Genomic DNA, 18,181 nt, shown 5'->3' on the forward strand with positions numbered 1-18,181 from the left:
TACGCAGTTGTCTTGAACTCACTGAAGTTAGATTTCCCAGTTCCGAGTTAACAGTTGTTTTGAGTGCGGCAGAAATCATGCTGGTTTGACAGCATGGTCAAGGTTGAATGTTAATAATTTTAAGCTTGGAACAGAGACCCTGAAACCCAGACTTGGAACCACACACCCACTGAACAGAATAGCAGGCTAGTGATTGCTTTGCAATGCTTGCGGTTAGCCACTGATTCCTTCCAAACCACTCAATATTGAATTTGCGATATCCAACTTGTGTGATGTTTATGTCCAATGGCCGATACTTTTTATCTATAATTTATCATCATATGACAAAGATTCAAAACGATTTGCAAGTAGATTGTCGACTTGATTCATGATGATGACTGCTAGCTAATATTTTGAAAGCATAATGCTGACATGATCAGTCCAATCAAACTTACGGTAGATATAACGTGATTTGACTTCATTTTACTTGTGGGTAATGACCTTGAGCCTTGTTGGATGGGTACTTCTAATGTAAATCTATGGCAGCACCCAAAGGGCTTGAATTTCGAGCTCTCCCTGTAGGTTTTGTGGTGACGTAGTGTCCCCATGAGTGACAGAACACTGAGCCAATCATGGCGCAACTAGAGAACATTATCAACCCCTATGATCCATATTTTTCGCTGCCTGCCCCACCACTACAGAAAGCACTGAGCTAGGCTGAAACACCTGCATTTTGGAGCTGCCTTAAGAAAGCAAAAAAGAGACCATGTTTATTTTTTTTTTTAAATGTAGGGCTCAAGGCCTCCCGGGTGGGGCAGTGGTCTAGGGCACTGCATCGCAGTGCTAACTGCGCCACCAGAGTCTCTGGGTTCGCGCCCAGGCTCTGTCGCAGCCGGCCGCGGCCGGGAAGTCCGTGGGGCGACGCACAATTGGGCTAGCGTCGTCCGGGTTAGGGTGGGTTTGGCCGGTAGGGATATCCTTGTCTCATCGCGCTCCAGCGACTCCTGTGGCGGGCCGGGCACAGTGCGCGCTAACCAAGGGGGACAGGTACACGGTGTTTCCTCCGACACATTGGTGCGGCTGGCTTCCGGGTTGGAGGCGCGCTGTGTTAAAGAAGCAGTGCGGCTAGGTTGGGTTGTGCTTCGGAGGACGCATGGCTTTCGACCTTCGTCTCTCCCGAGCCCGTACGGGAGTTGTAGCGATGAGACAAGATAGTAATTACTAGCGATTGGATACCACGAAAATTGGGGAGAAAAGGGGATAAAAAAATAAATAAAAAAAATGTAGGGCTCAAATGCCTCACCTGCACTGAATGACGTGTAGACACTGACTCAATGTGTGATAAAGTGACAAACCCACCAATATAGAAAATGCGCTGAGATGACAGAACAATTTTTGGACAGGGGTTTAAGAACTTTTGGGGCTGGATTTAGATGCGTTTCTGCTTATAATTTCTGACATTTTTAGGGACCGGGGAGAAAATTCAATAACAAAAAAAGGGAATGATTTTCTGTGCAATTTTTTTAATTTATTGAACCTTTATTTAACTAGGCAAGTCAGTTAAGAACAAATTCTTATTTACAATAACGGCCTAGGAACAGTGGGTTAACTGGCAGATTTTTTACCTTGTCAGCTCGGGGATTCGATCTTGCAACCTTTCGGTTACTAGTCCAACGCGCCAAATGACATCAGTTTGACCGGTAGTAAGGAAATAGAAAGCTGTGAAAACGACCCAACATGTTTCTGATAACATTTCAGTTCGGCTTGGATGCATATTTTAGTGGTTGAAATACTAAATCAGCTTTTAAGACGCTGAAGAATATAGATATACCTGTAGAGGTGCTAACTGCGCATGCGCATTCTCTTAAGATGCTGAAAGAAAGAAATCATATTTCTCCACTCCTGTTCCCGAGTAAAAATGTTGCCTCTATTTAGTGTATAATTTTACTGCAAGAAATGCTTAATTCTGCAGGAGTTAATAATAAGGCTATATGAGAAGTTATAGACCTACAGTCAGTGTCCAGATTTCAGTTTCCATTTAACCCATCTGAACAGTAGGTTACAGGTACCTTGACGTGCCATAGGCCTATTTGAAGTCCACATCTTGTGACTGTTGAATGTATAGTGCCTCACAATCACACATAACATAACCGGCACTGCTATCATCCTCTTTTACCACTTTACCAAATCTTTCCCAAATATTACTTTTCTGGTCCTCTTTATTTTCAACTCCACATTTCGCAGCTTTTTCTCTTATTGAATTAAACTCCGACATTGTCCTCTTTGTCCCTGTGGATCGATGTTAATTAACTTTTTCTGCCCGTTCCCAAAAGCATTTGGCGATAGGCGCGTAAGCAATATGGTGCGCGTACAGTTAGGCCCTCAAGTTTAGGCTTACGCACTAATGCCAGATAAGTTTCTTTCATTATTTAAGGCTATAGCCTATATATGTAAATTGCACAAAAATTATACATTTATGGATTCTTTAAGGTATTGTTGTTTTCCCTTTATTCACCCCACCCAGCTACCCTTCCTCCACACAATATTTAATGACCCTTAACCCACCTGCGGATATAACTACAGGGACTGTGGGTTATGAGTCAACCTGTGCATCACGAATGTGTGTGTACTACCTCCAGTACTTTGATGAACAGGTCCAGTCCCTGGTTCTCTATAAAATGGCGGCAGGTGGTTGGTGATTCGTCAGTGAGGTTCCAGAGTGCGCTCAGTGTGAACTTGAGGGTGGCATCCACCACACCCTGAGTAGCCTTCTGATGCACAATGTGGAGAAGCTGCTGCAGAGGGAGGGAGGGAGACAGAGAGACACACACACACACACACACACACAGAGAGAGCGAGAGACAGAGGAGAGAGGGGGGGGGGGGGTTAGAAAGAGTGTGAAGTGGGATAAAGATGGTGAACATTAGTCTTAAAATTATTATTTTTTTTTTTACACCCTGCAAACAGCAATTGACCCTTCTTGGTATTTTATTAGGATCCCCACCAGCTGTTGCTAAAGCAGCTGCTACTCTTCCTGGGGTACACATAAAACATGACATAATACAGAACATTAAAAGACAAGAACTGCTCAAGGTCAGAACTTCATGAATGTAAAAACAGCACACAGCCTACTTATCAATACATACACACAAAATATCTAGGTCGGGCCGGGCGCAGTGCATGTTGACACGGTTGCTAGGTGCACAGTGTTTCATCCGACACATTGGTGCGGCTAGCTTACGGGTTAAGTGGGCATTGTGTCAAGAAGTAGTACGGCTTGGTTGGGTTGTGTTTCGGAGGACGCATGGCTCCCGACCTTCGCCTCTCCCGAGTCCCGATACCATGAAATTGCGGAGAAAATGAGGTAAAAATAATAAATAATTAAACGTTGAAGAGTAGAGGGCCTAGAGAGCTGTTCTGTGGTACACCATACCTTATATGTTTGACATTAGAGACATTTTCATGAAAGAAAACCCTTTGAGTTCTATTAGATAGATAGCTCTGAATCCACGATATGGTAGAGGTTGAAAAGCCATTACATTAAAGTGCAACAACAGGTTACGGTCAAAATCAAAGGCTGCACAGAAATCTAAATCAAATCTAGCTCCCACAATCTTATATTAATCCATTTCTTTCAAACAATCATCAGTAAATTTGTATCAGTGCTGTACCCTGAGTGTCCTCTATAAGCATGCTGAAAGTCTGTTGTCAATTTGTTAACAGAGAGATTGCATTGTATTTGGTCAAACACCATTTTGTACGACAGTTTGCTAAAAACTTGCAGCAAGCTGATACATCTGCTGTTAGAACCAGTAAAGAACGCTTTATCCCTCTTGGGTAGCGGAATGACTTTGGCTTCCCTCTAGGCCTGAGGACAAAGACTTTCCTCTAGGCTCAGATTAAAGATATGACAGATAGGAGTGGCTATAGTCAGCTACCATCCTCAGTATCTGTCCATCTAAGTTGTCAATGCCAAGAGGTTTGTCATTATTGTCAAACTTAAATGTTTGTCATTATTGATAGATAACAATAATATTTCCATCTCTCCAACACTAACTTTACAAAATTCTAACTTACAATGCTTTTCTTTCATCATGCACTTTTTTAATGCAAGAATAGGATGCTCAATGTTCGTTGTTGGCATTTCCTGCCTAAGTTTGCCCACTTTACCAATGAAGTAATCGTTAAAATAATTGGCAACATCAAATAGTTTTGTGATAAGACATCTGATTTGATGAAAGTTGAATTTGTCTTTCTGCCCATAATTTAATTTAAAGCACATCAAAGATCTTTCCATCATTCTTTATACTTAATTGATCTTGGCTTTATTAGTTTCTTCTTTTTGATGAGTTTAGTCACATATTTCTCAATTTCCAGTAAGTCAGATGTGCAGCCAGACTTATTAGCTACTCCTTTTGCTCCAACTATCAACTATAGTTTTCCAATTCCTCTTCAAACCATGGAGCCTTAACATTTCTGACAGTCAGTTTCTTAAAAAGGTGCATGTTAAATCAATCAACTGGGAGACGCAATTTCATAAAAATTCATCAAGTGCAGCATCTGGATGCACCTTATTAATCACATCAGACCAACAAATATTCTTTACATCATCAACATGAGTCACAGCTAAATCTTTTGAATGATCTGTTATACACTATTTTAGTCCAGCTTTTGGAACTACGGCTCTCCTAGATATAGCCACTATATTGTGATCACTGCATCCAATGGGTACAGCTTCAGAACAAAGTTATATGGTATTAGTAAAAATGTGATAAATTCATGTGGATGATCTTGTTCTTGTAGTGTTTGTAAACAACCTAGTAGGTTGATTAATAACCTGAACCAGATTACAGGCACTGGTTACAGTGAGAAGCTTCCCACAGGTTTGACAGCTTGATGAAAACCAGTCAATATTCAGGTCCCCAAGAAAGTAGACCTCTGTTTACATCACATACACTATCAAGCATTTCACACGCATTATTTAGATACTGACTGTCAGCACTTGGTGGCCTACAGCAACATCCTGAAAGACTAGGCTTTAGATGAGGCATGTGAATCTGCCTCATCTAAACTTGACATGAGATCTTCTCTAAGCAATACAGGGATATGGCTCTTAATATACAGTGCAATCGGAAAGTATTCAGACCCTTTCGTCCCGTTTCAGCCTTATTTTAAAACGGATGAAATAAAAATCTACACACAATACCCCATAATGACAAAGCAAAAACTGTTTTTTTTAGAAATTGTAAATTAAAAAAAAAAAGAAAAAAGGATTTACATAAGTATTCAGAGCCTTTGCTATGAGACTCGAAATTGAGCTCATGTGAATCCTGTTTCCATTGACCATCATTGAGATGCTTCTACAACTTGATTGGAGTCCACCTGTGGTAAATTCGATTGAATTGGACATGATTTGGAAAGGCACACACCTGTCTATATAAGGTCCCACAGTTGACAGTGCAAAAACCAAGCCATGAGGTCGAAGCAATTGTCAGTAGAGCTCCGAGACAGGATTGTGTTGAGGCAGAGATCTGGGGAAGGCTACCAAAACATTTCCGCAGCATTGAAGGTCCCCAAGAACACAGTGGTCTCCATCATTCTTAAATGGAAGAAGTATGGAACCACCTAGAGACTCTTCCTAGAGCTGGCTGCCAGCCAAACTGAGTAATCGGGGGAAAAGGGCCTTGGTCAGGGAGGTGACCAAGAACCCGATGGTCACTCTGACAGAGCTCCTCCTTGGAGATGGGAGAACCTTCCAAAAGGACAACCATATCTGCAGCACTCCACCAATCAGGCCTTTATGGTAGAGTGGCCAGACGGACACCACTCCACCACCACTCCTCAGTGGCCCGCTTGGAGTTTGCCAAAACGCACCTAAAGGACTCTCAGATCATGAGAAACAAGATTCTCTGGTCTGATGAAAACCTGAATGCCAAGCGTCACGTCTGGAGGAAACCTGGCTCCATCCCTACGCTGGCACCATCTCTACGGTGAAGCATGGTGGTGGCAGAATCATGCTGTGGGGATGTTTTTCAGCGGCAGGGACTGAGAGACTAGTTAGGATCGAGAGAAAGAATACCAAAGTTAATAACCAATTTAGGAGCCAACTAATGCTCTTAAATCGTATCCTGACATCAACAGCAGATGGGAGTTGTATTCATAACATTAACATACATTGAGAAAACAAGTTATATTAAGTTGCTAGCTAGCTCGTTACGGTATCTCTGTGCATTCAAATTCAAATTGATTAAATGCAATTGTGTTCGTTGCCCCTAGCATATGCCTGCCCATACCATAACCCCACCACCACGGGGCACTCTGTTCACAATGTTGACTTCAGCAAACCGCACGCCCACACGATGCCATCTGCCCAGTACAGTTGTAACTGAGATTCATCTGTGAAGAGTATACCTCCAGCATGCCAGTGGCCATAGAAGGTGAGCATTTTCCCACTGAAGCTGGTTACGATGCCGAACTGCAATCAGGTCAAGACCTAGGTGAGGACGACGAGCAGACAGATGAGCTTCCTTGAGATGGGTTCTGACAGTTTGTGCAGAAATTCTTCAGTTGTGCAAACCCCCAGTTTCATCAGATGTCGGGTGGCTGGTCACAGATGAACCCGCAGGTAAAGAAGCCGGATGTGGAGGTCCTGGGCTAGCGTGGCTAGACATTAGAGGTCGACCGATTATTGGAGGACCAAAAAAAGCAGATACCGATTAATTGGCCGATAATTTTTATTTATTTGTAATAATGACAATTACAACAATACTGAATGAACCCTTATTTTAACGTAATATAATACATCAATAAAATCAATTTAGCTTCAAATAAATAATGAAACATGTTAAATTTGGTTTAAATAATGCAAAAACAAAGTGTTGGAGACAAAAGTAAAAGTGCAATATGTGCCATGTAAGAAAGCTAACGTTTAAGTTCCTTCCTCAGACCATGAGAACATATGAAAGCTGGTGGTTCCTTTTAAAATGAGTCTTCAATATTCCCAGGTAAGAAGTTTTAAGTTGTAGTTATTATAGCAATTATAGGACTATTTCTCTCTATACAATTTGTATTTCATATAACTTTGACTATTGGATGTTCTTATAGGCACTTTATTGCCAGTGTAACAGTATAGCTTCCATCCCTCTCTTTGCTCCTACCTGGGCTCGAACCAGGAACACATCGACAACAGCCACCCTCGAAGCAGCATTACCCATGCAGAGGAAGGGGAACAACTACTCCAAGTCTCATAGCGTTTCAAACGTCACTCGCTCTTAGCGCGCACCCCGCTAACTAGCTAGCCATTTCACACCGGTTACACCAGCCTAATCTCAGGAGTTGATAAACAGCACAATTCTTGAAGCATTGCGAAGAGCTGCTGGCAAAACGCACGAAAGTGCTGTTTGAATGAATGCTTACGAGCCTGCTGGTGCCTACCATCGCTCAGTCAGACTGCTCTATCAAATCATAGACTTAATTATAACACACAGAAATACGAGCCTTAGGTCATTAATATGGTCGAATCCGGAAACTATCATCTCGAAAACAAAACGTTTATTCTTTCAGTGAAATACGGAACTGTTCCGTATTTTATCTAACGGGTGGCATCCATAAGTCTAAATATTCCTGTTACATTGCACAACCTTCAATGTTATGTCATAATTACGCAAAATTCTGGCAAATTAGTCCGCAACAATCCAGGCGGCCCAAACAGTTGCATATACCCTGACTCTGCATGCAATGAACGCAAGAGAAGTGACACAATTTCACCTGGTTAATATTGCCTGCTAACCTGGATTTCCTTTAGCTAAATATGCAGGTTTAAAAATATATACTTCTGTGTATTGATTTTAAGAAAGGCATTGATGTTTATGGTTAGGTACAGTCGCGCAACGATTGTGCTTTTTTCGCAAATGCGCTTTTGTTAAATCATCCCCCGTTTGGCGAAGTTGGTTGTCTTTGTTTGGAAGAAATCGTCTTCACACAGTTCGCAACGAGCCAGGCGGCCCAGACTGCTGCATATACCCTGACTCCGTTGCAAGAGAAGTGACACAATTTTCAGGTACACGTTGGAGCAACGACAGTCCTTTTTCGCGAAAGCGCAACGCAGGACACGATAGATAAACTAGTAATATCATCAACCATGTGTAGTTAACTAGTGATTATGATTGATTGATTTTTTTAATAAGATAAGTTTAATGCTAGCTAGCAACTTACCTTGGCTTCTTACTGCATTCGCGTAACAGGCAGGCTCCTCGTGGAGTGCAAAGCAAGGCAGGAGGTTAGAGCGCTGGACTAGTTAAGCGTAAGGTTGCAAGATTGAATCACCGAGCTGACAAGGTAAAAATCTGTCGTTCTGCCCCTGAACAAGGCAGTTAACCCACCGTTCCTAGGCTGTCATTGAAAATAAGAATGTGTTCTTAACTGACTTGCCTAGTTAAATAAAGGTGTAAAAAAATAAATAAATCTGTGTCCAAAAATACCGATTTCCGATTGTTATGAAAACGGCCCTAATTAATCGGCCATTCTGATTAATCGGTCGACCTCTACTAGACATGGTCGACGGTTGTGAGGCCGTTGGACGGAATGCCAAATTCTCTAAAACAACATTGAAGGTGCCTTATGGTAGAGGAAATTAACATTCAAGTCTCTGGCAACAGCTCTGGTGGACATGCATACAGTCAGCATGCCAATTGTACGCTCCCTCAAAACTTGAGACATCTGTAGTATTGTATTTTAGAGAGGCCATTTATTTTCCCCAGCACAAGGTGATGCTGTTTAATCAGCTTCCTGATATATAATGCTCACTAACTAGGATGTAAACAAATTTATGTACCAAATTTGAAAGAAATAAGCTTTTTATGCACATGGAAAGTTTCTGGGATCTTTTAATTCAGCTCATGAAACATACACTTGACATGTTGCGTTTATTTTTTTGTTCAGTGTATTTAGCCTTTAAAAAAAATACAAAATAAATTAAAGTCCATTGGAGCCCTGCGATTGGTTGCCCAGAATTCTGGGGTGGGGCTTAGCGAAGGGTAAATCATTTAGAAGGGGAAAGTGTACACAGCATAGAAACATTTGGAACAACTACTCTTTCCATGACACAGGCAAATCCAGGTGAAAGCTATGATCCCTTATTAATGTCACTTGTTAAATCCACTTCAAATCAGTGTAGATGAAGGGGAGACAGGTTAAAGAAGGATTTTTATGCCTTGAGAATGAGTGCAATTCAGAGGGTGAGTGGGAAAGACAAAATATTTAAACTGCCTTTAACGGGGTATGGAAGTAGGTGCCAGGCGCACCGGTTTGAGTGTGTCAAGAACTGCAACGCTGCTGGGTTTTTCACGCTCAACAGTTTCCCGTGTATATCAAGAATAGTCCACCACCCAAAGAACACTCAGCCAACTTGACACAACTGTGGGAAGCATTGAAGTCAACATTGGCCAGAATCCCTATGGATGCTTGACATCTTGTAGAGTCCCATGCCCCGACAAATTAAGGCTGTTCTGAGGGCAAAAGGGGGTGGAACTCAATAACTGAGAAATGTTCCTAATGTTTTGTACTCAGTGTATGTGGAGCTGTTTGAATGGAGGGTGTAAAATATGTGTTTAGTGAACAGTTTTACCTTCACTATGAAGAGCTCTGCGCCCAGCTGTGCCGTCTGTTCTGTAGACAACTGAAGTTAAACACACAAATGTTAGTAAAGGCCAAACCATAGACACATTTCTAATGCCTTATTATGCACGCACGTGCACACACACCTTGGCAGCCAGTATAGAGATGATAGCCACAGCCATCCTCTGCATGTTCTGGTCCTCATGGTTACATAACCACTGCATCACCAGCTTAGCTGCTTCAAACCTATAATATAGACCACACACTGTACAACGGATACGCATATACACTGTACATACTACGTTTCTTGTAAGAAATAGGGCTCTATTTTGGGCTGGCGGTAAGAAGGCGCAAGTGTCAAACATGTTCAATTTGGTTAAAATAATGCAAAAACAAAGTGTTGGAGAAGAAAGTAAAAGTGCAATATTTGCCATGTAAAAAAGCTAACGTTTAAGTTCCTTGCTCAGAACATATGGAAGCTGGTGGTTCCTTTTAACATGAGTCTTCAATATTCCCAGGTAAGAAGTTTTAGGTTGTAGTTATTATAGGACTATTTCTCTCTATACCACTTGTATTTCATATACCTTTGACTATTGGATGTTCTAATAGGTACTTTAGTATTGCCAGCCTAATCTCGGGAGTTGATAGGCTTGAAGTCATAAACAGCGCAATGCTTGTAGCATTGCGAAGAGCTGCTGGCAAACGCAGTAAAGTGCTGTTTGAATGAATGCTTACGAGCCTGCTGCTGCCTACCACCGCTCAGTCAGACTGCTCTATCAAATCATAGACTTAATTATAATATAATAACACACAGAAATACGAGCCTTAGGTCATTAATATGGTCAAAACCAGGAAACTATCATTCCGAATACAAATCGTTTATTCCTTCAGTGAAATACGGAACCTTTCCGTATTTTATCTAACGGGTGGCATCCATAAGTCTAAATATTGCTGTTACATTGCACAACCTTCAATGTTATGTCATAATTACATAAAATTCTGGCAAAACTGTTGCATATACCCTGACTCTGCATGCAATGAACGCAAGAGAAGTGACACAATTTCCCTAGTTTAATATTGCCTGCTAACATAAATTTATTTAAACTAAATATGCAGGTTTAAAAATATATACTTCTGTGTATTGATTTCAAGAAAGGCATTGATGTTTATGGTTAGATACACATTGGTGCAACGATTGTGCTTTTTTCACAAATGCGCCTTTGTTAAATCATCCCCCATTTGGCGAAGTTGGCTGTCTTTGTTAGGAAGAGATAGTCTTCACACAGTTCGCAACGAGCCAGGCGGCCCAAACTGCTGCATATACCCTGACTCTGTTGCACAGAACGCAAGAGAAGTGACACAATTTCCTTAGTTAAAATAAATTCATGTTAGCAGGCAATATTAACTAAATATGCAGGTTTAAAAATATATACTTGTGTATTGATTTTAAGAAAGGCGTTTATGTTTATGGTTAGATACACATTGGTGCAACGACAGTGCTTATTTCGCGAATACACTTGTTAAATCACCCATTTGGCGAAGTAGGCTGTGATTCAATGATAAATTAACAGGCACCGCATCGATTATATACAACGCAGGACAAGCTAGATAAACTAGTAATATCATCAACCATGTGTAGTTAAATAGTGATTATGTTAAGATTGATTGTTTTTTATAAGATATGTTTAATGCTAGCTAGCACCTTACCTTGGCTCCTTGCTGCACTCGCGTAACAGGTAGCCAGCCTGCCACGCAGTCTCCTCGTGGAGTGCAATGTAATCGGCCATGATCGGTGTCCAAAAATGCAGATTACCGATTGTTATGAAAACTTGAAATCAGCCTTAATTAAAATCAGCCATTTCAATTAATCGGTCGACTTCTAAATCAAAACCCATCCCTTTCACGCTACCGCCAGCTACTGCCCACATAATTCTGATAGTGAAATTAGCAAAAATATTCCTGACAAACCCCTGAACCTATAGTGCACTTAGATTTACCATTGCGTTAGGTTTAGATAGAGAGAGCTCAAATAGAGCTCATAATTTTAAGGGATAAATGTATCTACAGTAAGTCAACGTAACTAAAAATGTATGTGTACCTGTTGAAGGGAACCTCCTGCAGTATGCGGTCACTGCACAGAGAGAGCAGGCAATTCTTCTGCAACTGGAAAGAGAGGATCCAAGATGGCAGTCAGAGACCAAACAAAACACACACTCTGGCCTCATCCTCAAACAGCCCCTAGCTTGTCTGTGTTTGCAGATGGGAAGAAACTGAATATGTGTAAACAATTTGGTAGAGAAGGTAGGTGTGTGTGTGTGTGTGTGTGTGTGTGTGTGTGTGTGTGTGTGTGTGTGTGTGTGTGTGTGTGTGTGTGTGTGCGCACCTGTTGGTGGTTAGGGAAGGTGCACATGGCCTCCAGCAGTAGTTGAGTGACTGTGCCCAGCAGTCTAACAGGTATGCCCGCTGCCAGGTCCTGCTTGGTCAGGTTAAACACACATGCACTGGCTGCCAACTGGACGTTCAGGGTGGCAGGGTGGTTCTTCATCCCCAAAACTACCAACTAAAGAGAACGATAGAGGGCGAGAGAGATAGGGAGAAGAGAAGAAATGACTCATTAATTTATAAAAAGTTGTACCACTGACTAAGAGCCAGTCTGTAGTAAGATTTAGGTGGAGGTGAAGGAGACAGAATGACAAAGTGTGTTTGTGTTTACCTTGAGTATGTCAGGGCGTGGTTTCTCCATGACGTGTGTGAGACTGAAGAGATGAAACAGAGCCTCTCTGACAAAGCCCTCCCTCTCACTGTAGCGACGCAGCGCCTCACAGATCTGAATCTCATTGGCCTCTCCTGTCACCTGTCACAGAGGATATACACAACACGTAGTGCTCTCAATATGCTGCTTCCTCTACACAAAGGCAAAATAGCAAGAGAGACAGAGAGAAAAAAAGAGACAGTGAGACCCACCTTGAGGCTGCCCTTTCCATTGAGGAAGTCAGAGAAGCCAGCGTCTGTAGCCAGCAGACCAACAAAGGTCATCCCTGGACGCTCCTCTACAAACGCCTTGACCGCCGCATCCGTCACCTGGCATAACACACACACACCAGGTAAACACACTACACCAGGGGTCCCCAACTACATTCACCCGTGAGCGGATGATCGGGGGACCAGAACAAATTTGCAAATTGACCATAAGAATCCCCAAAAGACTTAGCATTTGACAAAAACAGATGCCTCTGTATTCATGAGTGGGAATACCTGGGAACAGATTTCGTAAATGAAAATAAATTTGAGCTGATTGTGTGTGATTTAACAGTCTTTATGTCCAACAGCGAAAATCACAATAGGTCCGCCTATTGGTGAACCCTGCTCTACACACACAGCCAGGTCTGCAATACATCCACTCACAACTCAAGTCAACTAAACTCATAGTCTGTTTCAAGTACCTGTTTGCGTCCAGACACATCCAGCGAGACCAGAGCAGGCAGGATTCCAGGCTCACCCAGTAGCTGACGAGCCACGTCTGACGTGAACTGTTTATCATCACTGATGTCCAGGTGCTGCATGGTTAGGTTCACACACACACAAGAATCAGAAGCATGAGTATCATAAGTAAAACCATTAGAGCACCGCAAGTAAAGTTAAGGGATAGCTAACAATCACAGTGACGGATCACTAAAAAGGTTTTAGAAACTTAGCTCAGCAATGTACACTACATGACAAAAAGTATGTGGACACCTGCTTGTCGAACATCTCATTCCAAAATCATGGGCATTAATATGGAGTTGGTCCCCCCTGTGGTGCTATAACAGCATCCACTCTTCTGGGAATGCTTTCCAATAGATGTTGGAACATGCGGGGACTTGCTTTCATTCAGCCACAAGAGCATTAGTGAGGTCGAGAACTGATGTTGGGGCAATTTGGCCTGGCTCGCAGTCAGCGTTCCAATTCATCCCAAAGGTGTTCGATGGGGTTGAGGTCAGGGCTCTGTGCATCCAGTCAAATTTCTTCCACACCTATCTCGACAAACCCTTTCTGTATGGTCCTCGCTTTGTGCATGGGGGCATTGTCATGCGGAAACAGGAAAGGGCTATCCCCAAATTGTTGCCACAAAGTTGGAAGCATAGAATCGTCTAAAACGTAATTGTATGCTGTATCGTTAAGATTTCCCTTCACTGGAACTAAGGGACCTAGCCCGAACCATGAAAAACAGCCCCAGACCATTATTCCACTTCCACCAAACTATACAGTTGGCACTATGCATTGAGACAGGTAGCGTTCTCCTGGCATCTGCCAAACCCAGATTCGTCCGTTCGACTCTAAAGATGGTGACGCGTAATTCATCACTCCAGAGAACGCGTTTCTACTGCTCCAGAGTCCAATGGCAGCAAGCTTTACACCACTCCAGCCAACACTTGGCATTGCACATGGTGTTCTTAACCTTGTGTGCGGCTGCTCGCCCATGGAAACCCATTTAATGAAGCTCCCGACGAACAGTTCTTGCTCTGACATGGCTTCTAGAGGCAGTTTGGAACTTGGTAGTGAGTGCTGCAACCGAGGACAAACAATTTCTATGCGCTACGCGCTTCAGCAATTGGCGGTCCCATTCTGTGAGCTTGTGTGGCCTACCAATTCATGGCCGAGCCATTGTTGCCCCTGAACGTTGCCACCTCACAATAACTGCACTTACAGTTGACCGGGGAAGCTCTAGCAAGGCAGAAATGTGACGAACTGACTTGTTGGAAAGGTTGCATCCTATGATGGTGCCTTGTTGAAAGTCACAGCTCTTCAGTAAGGCCATTCTACTGCCAATGTTTGTATATGGAGATTGCATGGTTGTGTGCTGAGTTTTATACACCTGTCAGCAACAGGTGTGCCTGAAATTACAGAATCCCTCATTTAAAGGGGTGTCCACATATTAGTATGTATATGTACAGTTGAAGTCGGAAGTTGACATACACTTAGGTTGGAGTCATTAAAACTCGTTTTTCAACCACTCCACAAATGTCCTGTTAACAAACTATAGTTTCGGAAGGCGGATAGGACTTGGACTTTGTGCATGACACAAGTAATTTTTCCAACAATTGTTTACAGACAGATCATTTCACTTATAATTCACTGTATCACAATTCCAGTGGGTCAGAAGTTTACATACACTGAGTTGACTGTGCCTTTTAACAGCTTGGAAAATTCCAGAAAATTATGTAATGGCTTCAGAAGCTTGAGTCAATTGGAGGTGTACCTGTGGAAGTATTTCAAGGCCTACCTTCAAACTCAGTGTCTCTTTGCTTGACATCATGGAAAAATCTAAAGAAATCAGCCAAGACCTCCACAAGTCTGGTTCGTCCTTGGGAGCAATTTCCAAACGCCTGAAGGTACCACGTTCATCTGTACAAACAATAGCACTCAAGTATAAACACCATGGGACCACGCAGCAGTCATACCGCTCAGGAAGGAGACGCATTCTGTCTCCTAGAAATAAACATTCTTTGGTGCAAAAAGTGCAAATCAAACTCAGAACAACAGCAAAGGACCTTGTTTCCGCCAGCATCTTCACGGGTACAAAATTATCTATATCCACAGTAAAATGAGTCCTATATCGACATAACCTGAGAGGCCGCTCAGCAAGGAAAAAGCCACTGCTCCAAAACCGCCATAAAAAAACAGACTACGGTTTGCAACTGCACATGGGGACAAAGATCGTACTTTTTGGAGAAATGTCCTCTGGTCTGATGAAACAAAAATAGAACTGTTTGGCCGGAATGACCATCATTATGTTTGGAGGAAAAAGGGGAAGGCTTGCAAGCCGAAGAACACCATCCCAACCGTGAAGCACAGGGGTGGCAGCATCACGTTGTGGGGATGCTTTGCTGCAGGAGGGACTGGTGCACTTCACAAAATAGATGGCATCATGAGGCAGGAAAATTATGTGGATAGATTGAAGCAACATCTCAAGACATCAGTCAGGAAGTTAAAGTTTGGTCGCAAATGGGTCTTCCAAATGGACAATGACCCCAAGCATACTTCCAAAGTTGTGACGAAATGGCTTAAGGACAACAAAGTCAAGGAATTGGAGTGGCCATCACAAAGCCCTGACCTCAATCCTATAGAAAATTTGTGGGCAGAACTGAAAAAGTGTGTGCAAGCAAGGAGGCCTACAAACCAGACTCAATTACACCAGCTCTGTCAGGAGGAATGGGACAAAATTCACCCAACTTATTGTGGGAAGCTTGTGGAAGGCTACCTGAAAAGTTTGACCCAAGTTAAACAATTTAAAGGCAATGCTACCAAATACTAATTGAGTGTATGTAAACTTCTGACCCACTTGGAATGTGATGAAAGAAATAAAAGCTGAAATAAATAATTCTCTATTATTCTGACATTTCACATTCTTAAAATAAAGTGGTCATCATAACTGACCTAAGACAGGGAATTTTTTACTTAGATTTAATGTCAGGAATTGTGAAAAACTAAGTTTAAATGTATTTGGCTAGGGTGTATGTAAACTTAAACTGTATACATGTATATTACACACACCTTATAGTGGAGGAAATCAATGTAAAACTTCAGCATTAGAGCTGTCCCCACCCACCTGCAGTGCCTTCAGTTGTCCAATGACAGCCAGTAGCTGGGCAGTGCTCATCTCCAGCCTCTTCAGCTGGTGTAGTGTTAGTGACCTCAGCCTCTCTCTTAGTCCCAGTAGAGGGTTGAGGTTGGTTACTGAGGTGTTGGACAGGTCCAGGCTCTCCAGACGGGACAGGGAACACACATCAGCCAGCCCAGAGTCGTAGAAGTCCACGTTGGCCAGGGAGAGAGACCGCAGCCCCTGGAGAGAGCTGAAACAGTGACATGACGGTTCCTCCAGAGAGGACATGGTCAGACCTGTAAGGACCAACCGCTGCAAGCTCTCCTGGGGGGAGAGGAAGAAGGGGGGGAGTGAGAAGAAGAAGAGTGTTTGTGGGTGTCTGTAACTGCTGGAGGCTCTCTTATTAGTGTGCTTACCCGGCAGTGTTTGTTGGAGGCAAGGCCATGTAGTATGTCAGAGATTGTGAGGTCAGCGTTGACCCTAGCAGCGTCCAGCTCCAGCAGGCGGTGAGGACAGAGCGCTCTCTGGAACGCCTCGGCAGAGATACGGGCCGTACGGATACACGCACGACGCAGCCGAAGGTACTCACTGCTACGAAACACTCCTACTGTACTGTCATTCAACAGACCTAGAAACACACACATACACACCTTTTTTCTTAGAGCGGAGACTAAATAATTTAAGGCCTGGAATTTGCTCATTACTGCTCTAGACACTGCCTGTTTTGTGTTTTCTACTAATGATCAATGTAAGGATCTAAGCTTGGATCTGTGACGGTTGACTACTTCATCCTCCTTGCTCACCTTCAGTGGCCATCTTAGCCAGCAGCTGGTCAGCTAGCTCCTGGGGAAACAGCAGAGAGTCTCTGAGACAGAGAGATCCATCAGCATGCTTCACACAGAACCTCTCCAGGTTCCTACTGACGTAGGACAGACACAGATCCGTCAGAGATGCAGGGGATGCCTCATCCTGGAACACACAAGGCAAGAGATCACCATTAGACACTTATGCCCGCACTTCAAGGCAGTACTCCCAAATGGCATACCAAACATTTGAATAGTTATAATGTCCAAAGTTAAAATAGTCGCCAATGAGACCTGTTATCCAGATACACACAGGAGGAGGTAGAGAACGTCTCGTGGTGGTAATTTGTGAAAAATAAAATAAGACACCTCCAACTAAGGACAGGTTTAACTAGCCAGCAACGTTACGTTAGCGATCGTCGTGGATCAAATTTCAGCAGGTACCGTTATATAGTTAGCTAGCTTGCTAGTTACTGATTTGCTCTCGAAAACCCAAGGCATTATAATCAAGGTATTCTGCCTCATCCCAAGGTAGCTAGTTAGTGTCTATGAATAGGCTAGCTAGCTAACGTTAACTGTATGCCTTTTTCGATCAATGCACGACTGGATGTTAGAAATGTAAAGCGAAAAAAAACTCACCATGTTCAAAAAATGTAAGACCATATCATGCACACAGTGATAGTTGAAACAGCCGGGAAGGCTCGATACCTGACCAAAAATAAATATATCTTTGGCCTCGGTTCGTCTTGTTAACTTACTACTGTACCTAGATAGCCTGATCTAGCTGAAACTAGTTTTTGCGAAGAGCTAACAACTAACGTTAGCTAGCAGCTAGCTAACTTGTTGGTACGAAAAGAGATGTTCCTGCAACAATGGACGGTTGTGAACATTTTCCGAATTCATTTTCAGACCATGTTCGTTAGTTAACAAGACTAATACTTCTCTCTAAATCAACACACAGCCAGTTTGAACGTAAACATTCACCGGAGAAAACGATAGATGTAGCTATTTTTGTTGACAGACAGTAAACAAAGGTCATATCACAGGAAGTACATCACCAGCTAGGAAGCTATTATTTACAGTCTATGCTAGGAATATACAGGGCGCTTTCGAGGATGAATGTTGTCTAGTCCCCTTTAAAGGTTGTTGCATGATGGGGATACACATTGCCCGACTGCGCCTGTAGTATATGGAGCTATAT

The 18,181-nt window shown here is 42.8% G+C and overlaps 1 protein-coding gene across 2 annotated transcripts in view; it reads right to left on the bottom strand.

The window, feature by feature from the left end:
- Window positions 1-18,102, bottom strand: part of LOC129855326 (protein zyg-11 homolog) — a 26,736-nt gene extending 8,634 nt beyond the window's left edge. Inside the window, exons 1-12 of one of the 2 annotated variants that reach the window (XM_055922858.1) lie at window positions 17,620-18,102; window positions 16,981-17,146; window positions 16,594-16,805; window positions 16,184-16,501; window positions 13,038-13,151; window positions 12,559-12,675; window positions 12,308-12,448; window positions 11,978-12,154; window positions 11,693-11,757; window positions 9,741-9,840; window positions 9,605-9,655; window positions 2,613-2,771 (exon numbers count right to left, since the gene is read on the bottom strand). In XM_055922858.1, the coding sequence (XP_055778833.1) occupies window positions 2,613-2,771; window positions 9,605-9,655; window positions 9,741-9,840; window positions 11,693-11,757; window positions 11,978-12,154; window positions 12,308-12,448; window positions 12,559-12,675; window positions 13,038-13,151; window positions 16,184-16,501; window positions 16,594-16,805; window positions 16,981-17,146; window positions 17,620-17,643 (1,644 nt within the window). In that variant the 5' untranslated portion in view covers window positions 17,644-18,102. Of the gene's footprint in view, window positions 1-2,612; window positions 2,775-9,604; window positions 9,656-9,740; window positions 9,841-11,692; window positions 11,758-11,977; window positions 12,155-12,307; window positions 12,449-12,558; window positions 12,676-13,037; window positions 13,152-16,183; window positions 16,502-16,593; window positions 16,806-16,980; window positions 17,147-17,619 lie in introns of both variants that reach the window. The other variant, XM_055922857.1, reaches the window with a different exon arrangement.
- Window positions 18,103-18,181: the final 79 nt, after the last annotated feature.

This window comes from Salvelinus fontinalis, chromosome 5 (genome assembly GCF_029448725.1).
Source record: "Salvelinus fontinalis isolate EN_2023a chromosome 5, ASM2944872v1, whole genome shotgun sequence".
Taxonomy (NCBI): domain Eukaryota; kingdom Metazoa; phylum Chordata; class Actinopteri; order Salmoniformes; family Salmonidae; genus Salvelinus; species Salvelinus fontinalis.